The 15,657-nt window shown below is 39.4% G+C and overlaps 1 protein-coding gene across 1 annotated transcript in view; it reads right to left on the reverse strand.

The window, feature by feature from the left end:
* ppl (periplakin) overlaps positions 1-13,996 on the reverse strand; it is a 37,464-nt gene extending 23,468 nt beyond the window's left edge. Inside the window, exons 1-8 of the mRNA XM_060902138.1 lie at positions 13,823-13,996; positions 7,968-8,058; positions 6,298-6,452; positions 4,984-5,104; positions 4,641-4,763; positions 3,683-3,724; positions 3,246-3,407; positions 1,240-1,347 (exon numbers count right to left, since the gene is read on the reverse strand). Of these exons, the coding sequence (XP_060758121.1) occupies positions 1,240-1,347; positions 3,246-3,407; positions 3,683-3,724; positions 4,641-4,763; positions 4,984-5,104; positions 6,298-6,452; positions 7,968-8,058; positions 13,823-13,881 (861 nt within the window). The 5' untranslated portion in view covers positions 13,882-13,996. The remainder of the gene's footprint in view (positions 1-1,239; positions 1,348-3,245; positions 3,408-3,682; positions 3,725-4,640; positions 4,764-4,983; positions 5,105-6,297; positions 6,453-7,967; positions 8,059-13,822) is intronic.
* Between the last annotated feature and the right edge of the window lie 1,661 nt (positions 13,997-15,657).

A 15,657-nucleotide genomic window follows, 5' to 3' on the forward strand; every position in this document is an offset into this window, starting at 1 on the left:
ACGAATAATTTGTTTGCCAGTCTAAAAAAATTGACTTTTTTGTTTTTTTGATTTGTCGTTTTTGTTTGATATTTCAAAAGCATTGTATGAACATTTTGGCACAAAATTGATTCCATAAATGAGGCGCATAGCACCAAGTCGGCTATAAGCCATGTATGACGAGATTGAGTGGAATAACTGTTTTATTCTATCCCACATTCACTGGATTTTGGAGAAACAGGGCATTTTTATTTTTTGCAAATTCAAAACGTCCAACAAAATAATTTCCGCTTAGAATGTAAACAAACCGGCGAAATGACAGGAGCAATTTGTGAAAAATGCAATAATTATTTTTCAAGAATTATTTAAAAAAAAAAGAAAAAAGAAACGTTAGTATCATCAGATAATTTAGTTTTTTTTTTTTTGTATTTTGTTTTCAAGTAGAGTTTTTATTTTGTCCTCGGTTGGTTCAGTAATACGCTCTGCCATTTTGTTTTTCTCTACTCATGGTATATGAGCTGATATCCTAGTAGTAGAGTAGCCAATCAGAGCACATGGTTGCTCATATCCAGTGAATGTGGATAGAATAATTTCTGTTATTACATCATACTCATGCTTACTAGAATATCTGTATTTATCTGAAGAGTTGCACTTAACAGCTGATGCAGTGATTGATTTCAAGTTATTGTAGGCAACCTAGGCCTCTGTGTGTGTGTGTGTGTGTGTGTGTGTGTGTGTGTGTGTGTGTGTGTGCGCGCGCAAAGTGAGAAATAGTACACGTGTACGTTGTTAATGCAGGGTTTCATTCACAGTCTAATACAAGGACGAAGCTGCAGCTTTTGTTGCTAGCATAAGTCTTGTTGATGCTCTGTCTGTGTGTGTGTGTGTGTGTGTGTGTGTGTGTGTGTGTGTGTGTGTGTGTGTGTGTTGGAAGGGTTAAACAGATTATGCTATGTAATATATCTATAGAAACATCTATAGAAATAAATTACTTCACAAGGTACAATTTTAAAAGATGCAGTACAAAATTTTAACATCAGCTGATTCCAGTTAGAGTCGATAGGCAACTTTAAAAAAAAAAATGTTAAAGATATTGCAATAATCACAATATCTCAGAACATACGTATATTATGGCAAAAATGACGACATGATCGATGCTATACTGTCATATTGCTGACCCTGCTTTACATCATTAAATTTTAAACTGACAGTGAATTTTACTGCAAAGCAAAATAAATAAACAGAACAATCTGACTGTACCTCGATGACGTTCTTTCCTGGGTGTCCCTGGGCGATGAGCTTCTCCCCGTCGTCACTCAGTTTAGTGATTGTCCCCTCCTTGGATTCCAGACACTTGCTGATGAAGTTCTGAAGTGGAATAAAGTGGAAAAAGTGACCGTTAGTAATAATTAAAACGACTAAAACAAAGCACTACGTTGTTCTTCCTCAGCTTCGGATTTCTTTTTGTTCTTCTCACTGATATTCTGCGAATAATTCCTCGAGAACTGCTTAACGTAGAAACTTCATTCAAACTTTGTTGTGTAGGTCCTGTAAGGGACACTTAAGCCATGCTCTTTTCATTTTTATATACTTTCTACTTTTTAACATATTAAAGAAAGACTAGTGTTAAAATTTCTCATTGAAATGAATAGTGAAAACTTTATGACTAACTTTCTACTACAGTTCTCTCTCACTCCTCATCTATCTATCTATCTATCTATCTATCTATCTATCTATCTATCTATCTATCTATCTATCTATCTATCTATCTATCATCCCCATGTATTCCATTTCTCTCTCTCTTCTCTCTCTCTCTCTACTGCAATAAACTGGGATTATTATCACCTCATATTGTGTTTTATTTAATATATTAACACATTAGCCTTTTTTCATACCTTTTTAAGAACCTTAAAGGTTCTCTGTCTTTATCAGAGAGTGTAACCCCTTTAAGAAGCTGTGAACTGTCCAAAGAACCTGAGAAGAACTCCTTTTTGAAAGGGGGTACATTCTGACAAAAAGTCTACAACACAAAAAGTGCTTATAAGGTTCTTTACTTTTCCCCCTCTAGAAGAATACAGAATATTTCTGTATCAGAGAGTGAAACTGCTTTAGGAAGCTGTGAGCTCTCCAAGGAACCCTTGAAAACCTTGGTTTTTACAAGAGTGTACACACCTAAAGAAAAAAAAAAAGTCTTCACTTTGCCCTTCAGGACCATGATTCAAAGTTTAAAAAAAAAAAAAAAGGCTAAATCTAGTCCTTCTAGTTCTTCAGGTTCTCCCTCTATAAGAACCCGGAAAAGGTTCTTTGTTGAATTCTGCAACAGAGTAGCGTTGTAGTCAAGACCACCTAAACCGAGACCAAGTCATGACCAGAGTATTGCGAGACCAAGACAAGACCACGACTTTGAGAGGTTGAGATCAAGTCAAGACCAAGACAGGGCGAGACCGAGTCAAGACCAAAACCAGACAAGTGAGGGTGGGGAAGGGGTGACAGCCGTTAACAGGAAGAATTTCGGATTAGCGATGAGTCACATTATTGGTTGCATTTGAAGCAGGAAGTTTTACATCCAATCACAGTAATAATCAGGCAATGCACAGGCAATTTAGTGAAATCCCTGCAGTTGTGGTCTTGAAATAAAATCCCCGAGTCTCTATATCTAAGACCAAGTAGAAATGTGGTCGAGACCTTCATAAAGTGATCTCGAGACCGGTCTTGAGAACTACGACACTCATGGCTGCATTAAATATCTTAAACTTTCCAATATTTTACTTTGTATTTATTTAGAAATTCTTTTCTTTCTCTCTCTCTCTTTTTTTTTTTGCTTTGCAAGCACCAGTGTTTCCTTCAGGAAATGCAAATCTAGTTTAGATTTTATTGTTGGAAGAGGGAATTTTACCATTGATACAAAATTTCATGGAAAAAAAAAGTGAGTGAAGAGTAAAAGGTCTGCAAATGGGTTTCAGGTTCATTTTGATTTTTTTTTTTAAATGAAAACTATAAAAAGGTGCTCAGATTGTATTTCTATTACAAAATATTAGTGAAGTGTTGCCTCTATTTTCTTCAGTATTCCTAATAATGAAAGGCAGAGAAGATAATATTGAGGATTTTAACACTAATTTTAGAAATCTTACAGAACTGCTCGGGCCACAGAATCAGTCCTGTAGAACAGAGCCGGTACTGAAGACAGCAGAAGTGGTAATGTATGATTCTGAGATGTGTTCGTTTAATTCCAGCACCGTGAGACACCACTTCGTGAGGGTGGTTACCTCGTACTGCCTTTTGCGAGCCGGGTAGTCGAGGTTGGCATCGCTCCAGTCGTACATGATGCGTTCATCAGCCTGCTGGTCCAGCCAGTAGAGCTCGTTGGTGCAGCGCTGCATGTAATCTCTCAGACTGAGCAGGTTCTTCTTACGATCCGTGGAGCTCGCCTGGGTGTGAATTACAGAAAATATGTACGCAAATGTACAGTTCGAGCACAACATACTCACCTTATACTAAATAATTTCTGAATTCTAAGTTTTAGAGTGTCAAATTTTTGTTTGGAATGTAGACGCCAAGTGGAGCTTTGAACGGAAAAATACAAAAGGCAAACATCGAACACATCCTCGAACACAGATTAACTTTGGGAAAGCTGAGTTCTCTTCACAGACTTTAATTAAATCCAACACCAGGAAGTTAATAAAAGAGAACAGCAAGGTTTTACCAGGAGTTTGTTGTATTTCAGCTGGAGCCCATCAGCGTAATCCTGCAACACAAATGGGAGCATCAGATGAGTCATACACCCTTCTCTACTGTTCCAAACCTGCATTCTAGGTATCTAATTAAATATTAACAAATCAGACATGTTTATGATCGTGTAGTAATTCTGTCTTGGAAGAAAAAGCAGCAGCAGCAGCTTTGGAACACAACTCTAAGGGTGATGATACATGGGAAAACTTTTTGGGCAGGCAATTGCACTTTGATACTTTCCCATTGAGATTGGGCAACATCATTTCTATCTGAACTTTTTAACTAAGATCATCCAATCAGAGTGCTCGCAGCAAATCACATGACCACCTGAGAGCTTCTGAAATTTTCGACAAAGATGGCAGTGTCTCAACGGCAGTGGAGCGAAGAAAAACAGACGACTTATCTTTTTATGCCGGTAAGTTGTTCTGTGTAAACCCAAAGTGGTGAATTTACCTCATCAAATTCTGAACCAACAGACGTCTATTTTTATGCTCAGGTTGTAATTAAGACAGACATCGATTTTTTTTTTTTTCAGCTAAGTGTAAACTGCCGTTAGCTAACCACCGCTCCATAGAGATTGAATGGGATTTAGCGAACTAGCGGTGGTTTTTGCTAGCATAGTTAGCTGAAAGTTATTGCTAGCTATGTTGGGATAATGTTAGCTCTCTTACGCCAAGTTAAAAGTGATGGGCAGCTCTTTTTTTTTGGTGAGTTGTAATAGAGATTGTCTAAAATATTGTCTGATCTAATTCACATACAGAGGCTCTGTTGCCCTAATTAGTTGTCCTGTTGGCTGTAACTTTGCCCGGCAACACTGCCCAAAAAGTTGCCCTATGTATCATTACCTTAACACACAAGAACAAGGCTATGACAACAACAACAACAACATTATAACATGACACGGCAGCAAATTAGCGATGCGGCTAAATCACCTTGTCTCCCTGAGTGATGTAAGGAGCTAAGGCCTCCACTTCACTGTGAAAGATGTTGTGCTCTTCGACTTCATTCTCAACGGTGGGCAAGTCTTGTCCAAATCCCTTGTTGTTGAGATTTGCCTGCATAAACACCACACACACACACCCTTCCAGATTAATAGTTGGCTAGGCTTTCTCTGGAAAATGACTTGATGGAATGAATAGATAGATAGATAGATAGATAGATAGATAGATAGATAGATAGATAGATAGATAGATAGATAGATAGATAGATAGATAGATAGATAGATAGATAGAGCACACGTGCGTGAGAGAGAAGGAGATAATCTTGGTGACTCACCATTTTCTCATCCATGACCTTGCCCCAGTTGACACTGGGAACCCCTTCGGATCGTGTCAGGTGGTAAATGTGGTTGTGATCATTGCGCAACTTCTTCACACGCTCACGCAGCTGCTTCATACTTAACAAAAAAAACAAACAAATATGATTAGTGTACATTGCGTCATCACCCCATATCCTACTCTACCTACAAAGCTGATGCAAACATCCAGAGAGGAACCATCAGGGCCTTGTAGGCCTTCAGAGAAACCCAAACATAGCAGCTCTTCAAATGTGATATTTGATCTCATCTCATTATCTGTAGCCGCTTTATCCTGTCCTACAGGGTCGCAGGCAAGCTGGAGCCTATCCCAGCTGACTACGGGCGAAAGGCAGGGTACACCCTGGACAAGTCGCCAGGTCATCACAGGGCTGACACATAGACACAGACAACCATTCACACTCACATTCACACCTACGCTCAATTTAGAGTCACCAGTTAACCTAACCTGCATGTCTTTGGACTGTGGGGGAAACCGGAGCACCCGGAGGAAACCCACGCGGACACGGGGAGAACATGCAAACTCCGCACAGAAAGGCCCTCGCCGGCCACGGGGCTCGAACCCAGACCTTCTTACTGTGAGGCGACAGCGCTAACCACTACACCACTGTGATATTTGATTGCTTTCATTATTGCATTTTCTATCAAATGTGCTTCAGAAATGAAAGGGTTACTGTCCTGAAAACATTAAAATCGAGTTATCCAATGAGATTGTTTTGTTTGTTGTCTCTCGGCTGAGAAGAGTTTAGAGCTGCTCACTCATTGGTTAGGACTTCATTGCTGGGACAGAAGGCCATGGCAGTGCATGTTTATGTAGAAAGTGACAGATGAATTAATTAACCAATCAGATTTTGATTTATAATGGGAAGGAACAAAAATTTATCGCCCTCAGCATTTTCAAAGGCCAACACGAGCTTAACTGAGAGTCGGCGCCGTCAGCGCAGCAGTGAAGTCACCTTCCAGCCGGTGTAGCGTTCATCAGTAGCGTCAGCGAATGCTAATAAAGCGGTCAAGATAGTGCTATTGAGAGCAAGTAGCACAGGCTAACGACCAAGAAACTAAGATTTCTGTCTCCAGACTCTTCTTCCACACTGCACGCTCGCTACAGGATTTTTCACTCAGACTTAAGTATTCATTTCCCTTAGTCTCAGATTGACGTATATTCACATAGATGTTAAAATGTTGTTGTTTCCTGACTAGTCAGAGTTTTCAACCCTTTACTGTAACAAAGCACATGCAGCTCTGATCAGTGTATTTTCGAGGCATCTACTCACTCATGCTCGATCATCTCAGCCTGCGGGTGCTTCAGGCGCTTGGCTTCGGCCGCATCTTCATCCAGACCGGTCAGCAAGAAGAACGAGTTCTCGATCGCCTTGTTGGTGGAGTCCTGATATAGCGGTGGTTTGCCCTCGTTGATCTTGAGCACATCCTGAAGGCATTGAGGAAGTCAGAAGGTTAGATGCGAGTTTCACCTCACCGAACAGAAAACGTTCACAACACTAACACCTGTTGCCTTTCAATAGCTGGTACACACTCCAACTCCAAAGAATGTATTAATATAACTTTAGAAATTATTTTAAAGGTAGACTGCCTTTCAGATTTTTCAAGCGTAGCTCGTAAAAAGAATTTTCCCTGACACACAATTAGTTTTGTTTAGTGACTGAAGGCTACTGAGTTCGAATCACAGACTTCCTATTTTATGAGGTTTTTAAAAAATAGAATACTTAATGAATTTCTCTACATGGTCCTAAATTCTCCGTTATTTTTTCCTGCTTCACCATGACCCAGTTCAAGATACTACGTCATGCATCACATGGTGGGCTTTCCCTGTTCACGCAAGGCATTGTGGGATACAAATTTGAAACAGGAGAGAAAAATGGAGGACGTGAGTGTGCAAATGAAACGTGAAAGACCGACTACAGTAACGGAAAGAAAGCGAGAAGAAAAGACGTTATGTTATATATGAAGGAAAGGAAACGCAGGACCAAACTAATAAATATCGGCGCTCAGCGAGCACCTCGGTGTGATCAGCTGTTCGTTTAGCGACAGAATGATGGAACTGTCAGTGCACGCTCAAAGGGAAACCTGTAGATGGCAGTAATGCAACACTGTGGATGCCAGCTGCCGTAAAACCCAAAAGAAGAAGGTAAACCTGCACATGCACACACATGGACTTCCTCTGTCTGCTTGACTACGCGAAGTGAGCGATTTCATGCACATTTGCTTTAATCCCCTCAAATTAAAATAATTTCCCAGCCACAGAATGGGCTGATATTTTGTGAGATATTACAGAAATAAACATATATCACAATGACCACATTTCAGAGGGAACTAAATTTCACAGATTTTATGAAATCGAAAGGCTGCCTAGCTCTAAAAGATACATAACTGGACTCTGAAGACCATTTCAAAAGGTACAGTTGCAGTGTTTAGATCTTTGACACCAGCACCTTTTTATTTAATCACAGTGTAGCTGTATTATGACTTTTAGGAATCTCATCTCATCTCATTATCTCTAGCCGCTTTATCCTTCTACAGGGTCGCAGGCAAGCTGGAGCCTATCCCAGCTGACTACGGGCGAAAGGCGGGGTACACCCTGGACAAGTCGCCAGGTCATCACAGGGCTGACACATAGACACAGACAACCATTCACACTCACATTCACACCTACGGTCAATTTAGAGTCACCAGTTAACCTAACCTGCATGTCTTTGGACTGTGGGGGAAACCGGAGCACCCGGAGGAAACCCACGCGGACACGGGGAGAACATGCAAACTCCACACAGAAAGGCCCTCGCCGGCCCCGGGGCTCGAACCCAGGACCTTCTTGCTGTGAGGCGACAGCGCTAACCACTACACCACCGTGCCGCCCGCTTTTAGGAATATATATTGTTATTAATATTAATGATGATGCGAATACGGCTGTGTTCTCAACAAGCATCACCTTGTTGAGATTCTGCTCCGTCTCCAAGATGTTCTTTTCCACCTTGTCAGCATTCCTCTGCAGCTTCTCGATCAGAGTAGTCAGCTCGACCCTGCAGTACACAGAAAGAGACAAACGTTTTTAGTCAAACTTTACAAACAGAATTTAAAAAAAAAAAAAAAAAACTAGCAAGTGAAAGCTTTGTGTTTGACGCGCTCAAGATTTTTGTGTATATTTAATTCTTCGAACATTTTACACATGTTTAAACTTTCAAATGAAGGCCTGATCTCAACATTACTGGCCTTCGTAAATGGTTACAACAGGAAGATACAGCACTCCTTCGCTGTCTCGCCGTCTTCTCACCTGCCAGCTAAAACAAAATCCACACCTGTATTTATTTTTTTTAAATAAATCATGCTGCATGCATAAAACACTCTTCATTCTCAGAACTCTGAGGAAACACAATCAAACCACTCTGGCAATGTGACCAGCTGCTAAAGTAAACTGCCACACCTTTTTTATGCAGAACACCAGGTATTGGGGTGTGTTACACTACAGGAAACTTTTGAATTGTAATAAATGCGGAATAAAAGAAACTGATACTCTGCACAGCTGGGCATGACCTAACTTGAGGAAAATTAAGCTAATATGATGTTTATCTGACAGGTGAATCCTGTACAATTTTACACTCAGCTAGTTCTTAATATTATTAGTGCATGGTTTGAAAGATGACTTGGGTTCTTTATTACTTGGAGATATACTACCGTTCAAAAGTTTGGGGTCACTTTGAAATGTCCTTATTTTTGAAAGAAAAGCACTGTTCTTTTCAATGAAGATCACTTTAAACTAATCAGAAATCCACTCTATACATTGCTAATGTGGTAAATGACTATTCTAGCTGCAAATGTCTGGTTTTTGGTGCAATATCTCCATAGGTGTATAGAGGCCCATTTCCAGCAACTCTCACTCCAGTGTTCTAATGGTACAATGTGTTTGCTCATTGCCTCAGAAGGCTAATGGATGATTAGAAAACCCTTGTACAATCATGTTAGCACAGCTGAAAACAGTTTAGCTCTTTAGAGAAGCTATAAAACTGACCTTCCTTTGAGCAGACTGAGTTTCTGGAGCATCACATTTGTGGGGTCGATTAAATGCTCAAAATGGCCAGAAAAATGTCTCGACTATATTTTCTATTCATTATACAACTTATGGTGGTAAATAAAAGTGTGACTTTTCATGGAAAACACAAAATTGTCTGGGTGACCCCAAACTTTTGAACGTTAGTGTAAGTTTTTATTTCTATGAGCTTCAGTGACAGGGAGAAAGTGAGATCGCAATGCAATAATGTGGGTGTTTCATACACAAACAGGACAGACGGGTTTAATTCCCATTGGTTTTCGGAGAGAGAATGATGCATGGAAAAAAAAATCAAAACTAAAACGTGTGAATTTCTGTACAAGAAGAAGAAAAAAACAAAACAAAACACCATGACGACAAAGAACTCACGAGGGGGAAAAACGCTTTATGAATAGGACAATCTGAAATCATTTTGACTTGCAAAGTGTCTCGCTGCCTGCATGAGCATTTCATCAGTGTGCATATCTGCAAGCGCTGTGTTTCATAGTGAGCTGCACTTCAGGCACAATGTCCTCATAACTATTTTTCCCAGGTGATGAGTGACATGAGACGATGCAGCAGCACAACCACGCTGAGCTTTGATGAGAAACCAGGCTGTGGACTTTTCTGGCAAACACTCGTTTCAGTTCGCATGATGTAATGCTCATTAATCATTCCATGATAGTTATATTACATAATTCCATGTTTGGATATTGATTTCCAGTGAAATCAGAGCTTTCTGCTGAGGACATGTCGTCTTTTCTTTCATGGGTTGTTGCTGTTGTACAGATACGCAGGGAGTATCAGTGGTGCAGTATCAGTGGGAGAGGTCACAGTCATTTATTGCCACACTGCATGTTTCTTGGATAAACACACAGTAGTGGCTCAGGTTCTGGGATTTTCGGTGAGAAGGGTAACGAGGGTAAGAGTTCAAGTCACGGCATTGCCAACAGTGAGCACTTGAGCAAGGCTAACTCAAATAAATACTCGAGGGATGCTGGAGCATGTCTCAACTCACAATCTTCGCACACTACGCTTCACCTGTTAGCTTTTCTTTGTTACTTGGACCATTCAAGCATGAACACCTCGTTCTAAGAAAAGCAATACTAGCACTGAGATGAGTGAAGATTCACTCGAGATTAGTCTCTTTCACTTTACATCAAAAGAGAAGAAATTCTGTGGAAACTGGAAAGAAACATGAACTTATATTTTGTGCAGATTATGACCTACATTCATCTCATTAGGTTTTATTTTAAAAATGTAATGTTTTCCATCAATATCGGGTGCAACTTTTCATCGATGACCAAACAGAAAACTATGCATCTGAAAGTTTTCCTTTCTCTGACATCTGTTTCAAATACAAACACTTCAACAAGAAAAAAACAAAAAACACAACCCAAGCCACATCCCTCCTGGGTACGTCCCTAAAAATTCGCCAGAGAACTCTGTGGAGGCTTGGCATGTGGATATCATTATGGATTGTAGTTTTGCGGCTGACGATGACTCATGCAAGAGCCGTGCCTTTCTTATGTGTCTCACACGGGAAATAAGGTCCAATGTTCAACTGATCTGATTCACATGTGGGCTAGAATGCCACACACAAGTTTTTGACGTGGGCTCCGACAACACAACACACCTCCCGCTGAGCTGAAGCACTTCCAGTGTAAACACAAGAGCAGTTTTGAATTCATAACGTCACTGGAAACATGACAATATTTAGGCTTTGTAAAATCTAATATCCTAATGGAAAAAAAAAAAAAAAAACATTGCATGTTTGCATGCATGCAAAAAGCAGTGCTAAAGCTCAAGGCTAAACTCAAATGATCCATCCAGTTTGCTTGTTTGAACTTGAAACATAGTCTTTCGGACTTTTCGGCCCCAGAACTAGAAAATCAAGCCATTTAAAAACAAAGAGACACCGCTTAAACAAGAAGAGCAACTTGAGGAAAGGTGCGATGGGAAGGGCAGGGAAAGCGGACATTGTTCAGATTCCACTTTACCTCCCACCCAGGTAAACATTCACACACAGAAAAAACATTCATGTCAAACATCCACACACCTAGAAATACCATTCAATCCAAGATGCTGTCAGTGAAACGAAGCGCAGTCGTATCGGACACCTCCTATTAGCACACCTGTTTTAATTAGTCATTTCATTTGACGTTGGCTTCATGAAAACACCCAGATTAAAAGGCGTCAAAGTAGCAAAATTACAAATATTTAACCAAAATATTCCTTGAAGATCTCTATGTAAGAACAGCATACGTGATCACGATTTAACATCCGGCATACGAAAACTACGATGTAGACGTGTCAAACCTGCAACTATGTTGGAATGTTAGCTATATTCAAAAGAATTTTTGTGGGTGTGGTAACAGGTGTAGCTAGACACGGTCTCAAAAATAATAAAAAAGGTACAAAACTGTATTTTCCCTTGTTGTTACTGAGGTACTATCAAGGATACATCTTTTTTGCCTTTAGTATGCATCCTTATACCTTTATGGTACATAATTGGACCTTAAAGACCATTTAAAAAAAACTTTCACCACATGCACCTTCCCAGGTACAATCATACTAATAAAGGTACCAAACAGTACTTTTCCTTGTAATTGGGGTGGTATCATTATTAAATGAACATGTTAGTGTGCATCTTTATATATTTAGCATATGTAATGGGACCTTAAATCCCACTGATGTAAAGTACCTTTAAAGCTTTAATTAAAGGTAAAACACAGGCACCTTCCTAGAAATAAAGGTATCAAAATGGATTTTTGTTGTCATTCGGGGGTACCATCAAGCGCACATGTTTTGTACCTTTAGTATGTATCTTTATGGTACATAATTGGACCTTAAACCCCACAGATATCCCTTTAAAACTTGAAGTAAATGTCCACCACATGGACCTTCCCAAATACTAGGACATAAATGGTACCAAAAACAGTACTTCTTTAAGTTAGAGTGGTACCAACATGTCACGCCATATTTTGTATCTTTAGTATGTATTTTTATACCTTTAAAAATGATTTAAGGCACATAATTGGACCATAAACCACATGAACTTCCCTTTAAAACTTTAAAATTTCCCCCACATAGACTTTCCCAAATGCTAGGACATAAAGGTACCAAAAACAGTACTTCTTTATAGTTGGGGTAGTACCAACATGTCAAGGGGATATATTTTGTACCTTTAGTATGTATTTTTATACCTTTAAAATGATTTAAGATACATAATTGAACCTTAAACCACAAAAACATCCTTTTAAAACTTTAAATGTCCATCACATGGACCTTCCCAGGTACTGGGACAAAAAGGTACCAAAAGCAGTACTTCTTTATAGTTGGGGTAGTACAAACATGTCAAAGGGACATATTTTGTACCTTTGTATGTATTTTTATACCTTTAAAAGTGATTTAAGACACATAATTGGATCATAAACCCCACAGACTTCCCTTTAAAACTTTAAATGTCCATCACATGGACCTTCCCAGGTACTGGGACAAAAAGGTACCAAAAGCAGTACTTCTTTATAGTTGGGGTAGTACCAACATGTCAAGGGGATATATTTTGTACCTTTAGTATGTATTTTATACCTTTAAAATGATTTAAGATACATAATTGAACCTTAAACCACAAAAACATCCTTTTAAAACTTTAAATGTCCACCACATGGACCTTTCCAGGTACTGGGACATGAAGGTACCAAAAGCAGTACTTCTTTATAGTTGGGGTAGTACAAACATGTCAAGGGGACATATTTTGTACCTTTGTATGTATTTTTATACCTTTAAAAGTGATTTACTGTAAGACACATAATTGGATCATAAACCCCACGGACTTCCCTTTAAAACTTTAAATGCCCATCACATGGAACTTCCCAGGTACTGGGACAGAAAGGTACCAAAAGCAGTACTTCTTTATAGTTGGGGTAGTACCAACATGTCAAGGGGACATATTTTGTACCTTTGTATGCATTTTTATACCTTTAAAAAAGATTTAAGACACATAATTGGACCTTAAGATGTTAATCACTTTTGTAATTTCAAAAGCATTCATCTCAAAGCTAATTAAAAAAAAAAAAAAAAAAAAAAAAAGTTACCAAACCTCATTTTTCCAGGTTTGTTCAGAAATAAAAAGGGACCAACGTGTACTTTTTTTCTTGTCGTTAAAGTGGTAATATGAAGGGAATTTCTTTTCTAAACCTTTACTATGGATATTTTACCTGAGGGGGAAAAAAAAGTGTATGTAGTGTTTAATTAGCTTTTGTGGAATAAAGTACAGAAGTAGGTCTATATTTATTTATTTATGAGTGTATTTAGCAAGCAGGTTGTTAGCTTTATCATCACAAATAAGTTTGTGTGTAAAACTGCAGAGCAAATATACATATAAAACATAAATATCATATTTTAGGCTTAAGCTTAGCTACATGTCAGAGAATTTTCTGGAAAGGACGGTTGACAATTGACGGTTATTTAAAAAAAAAGCCGTTATTTTTTAAATTTTAAAAATCCGTGCGCGAGCGTGGATTATAATAATAAAGTGTGGAGTGATGCTGCTGACTGTGGCTTGAAAGGAAAGGGCGGGGCGGGGCACGAGCCCACAAACAAATAAATAAACAAATATGCGCGAGCACTCGACACACAATCCTGACAGAAATATCCACAACACTTTAGGGAAAAAGAACACGCTTTAAATAAAATAAAATAAAGAGAGAGTTTATACTTTAATAAATAATAATAATATCTTGTTGAAATAAACTCACTTTTTAGAGGGCGTGGTTAAGGTCGTTCCGGACTTCGTCGTCGTCTTCTTCTTGAACATTTTGACAGATTTCCCAACACTTCTAGAACTGTAAAATCCGCCCTGCTGGTTGCTCTTCAACACTTACACACTCTCAGCCAACACCTGCAGCTGTCTGCCACACACACACCTGTCCGAGGTCTGTTTTACACTCCACAAGGTCACGCCTATCTGTGTGGGCGGGCCTCAGTGGTTGTAGAGTGGGCGGGGTTTTGAACGTGTGTTGTGCACACTGATCAGGATGGACTAGAAACAAGAAGGTGCCTCAAAAATGTCCACCGAGTCATTTTAACACTAACCACTGCAAGGCAATGACATTCATCCTCCAGGAAAAAAAAATGCAAGATGCAATGAACAAAAAAACAGCAAACAAGAAAAAAAAAAAACACCACCACATAAAATTACAGAATGCAATGAAAATCATACACTCTCAGAAAATAAAGTATATTATTACCCATACAGGACACTTTTTCGATGGAATAAAAACGTGTTCTGTTCCCTTCTAGCGGGTTTCATTCATGTGATTCGAAATCATGCGCCTGGAGGACGCTCTGGACTCTTGCAGTGGTGCTTTTGTGGCTGGGGACTGCGGTTGACTTGCTGACTTTAGTTAGGACTGCGGTTGACTTGCTGACTTTAGGACTGTAGTTGACTTGCTGACTTTAGGGCTGGAGTTGACTTGCTGACTTTAGTTAGGACTGCGGTTGACTTGCTGACTTTAGGTCTGGAGCTGACTTGCTGACTTTAGGGCTGGAGTTGACTTGCTGACTTTAGGGCTGGAGTTGACTTGCTGACTTTAGTTAGGACTGCGGTTGACTTGCTGACTTTAGACCTGGAGTTGACTTGCTGACTTTAGGGCTGGAGTTGACTTGCTGACTTTAGGGCTGGAGTTGACTTGCTGACTTTAGTTAGGACTGCGGTTGACTTGCTGACTTTAGGGCTGGAGTTGACTTGCTGACTTTAGGGCTGCAGTTGACTTGCTGACTTTAGGGCTGGAGTTGACTTGCTGACTTTAGGACTGCACTGTAAAAAATGATTTGTTGTTTTAACTTAAAAAAGTTAGTGCAAGGGTTGCCTTAAGGGCTGCCTTAAAATTTTGAGTTCACTGAAATTAATATAGTAAGTTCACAACAATTTAACTTACTATGTGAATTCCAGTGAACTCAAAATTTTAAGTCAGCCCTTGCACTAACTTTTTTAAGTTAAAACAACAAATTTTTTTTTACAGTGTGGAGTTGACTTGCTGACTTTAGGGCTGCAGTTGACTTGCTGACTTTAGGGCTGGAGTTGACTTGCTGACTTTAGGGCTGGAGTTGACTTGCTGACTTTAGGCCTGCAGTTGACTTGCTGACTTTAGGGCTGCAGTTGACTTACTGACTTTAGGACTGCACTGTAAAAAATGATTTGTTGTTTTAACTTAAAAAAGTTAGTGCAAGGGTTGCCTTAAGGGCTGCCTTAAAATTTTGAGTTCACTGAAATTAATATAGTAAGTTCACAACAATTTAACTTACTATGTGAATTCCAGTGAACTCAAAATTTTAAGTCAGCCCTTGCACTAACTTTTTTTAAGTTAAAACAACAAATATTTTTTTTACAGTGTGGAGTTGACTTGCTGACTTTAGGACTGGAGTTGACTTTAGGACTGGAGTTGACTTGCTGACTTTAGGGCTGCGGTTAACTTGCTGACTTTAGGGCTGGAGTTGACTTGCTGACTTTAGGACTGGAGTTGACTCGCTGACTTTAGGGCTGGAGTTGACTTGCTGACTTTAGAGCTGCAGTTGACTTGCTGACTTTAGG

The sequence above is a fragment of the Neoarius graeffei genome, chromosome 20 (genome assembly GCF_027579695.1).
Source record: "Neoarius graeffei isolate fNeoGra1 chromosome 20, fNeoGra1.pri, whole genome shotgun sequence".
Classification (NCBI taxonomy): Eukaryota; Metazoa; Chordata; class Actinopteri; order Siluriformes; family Ariidae; genus Neoarius; species Neoarius graeffei.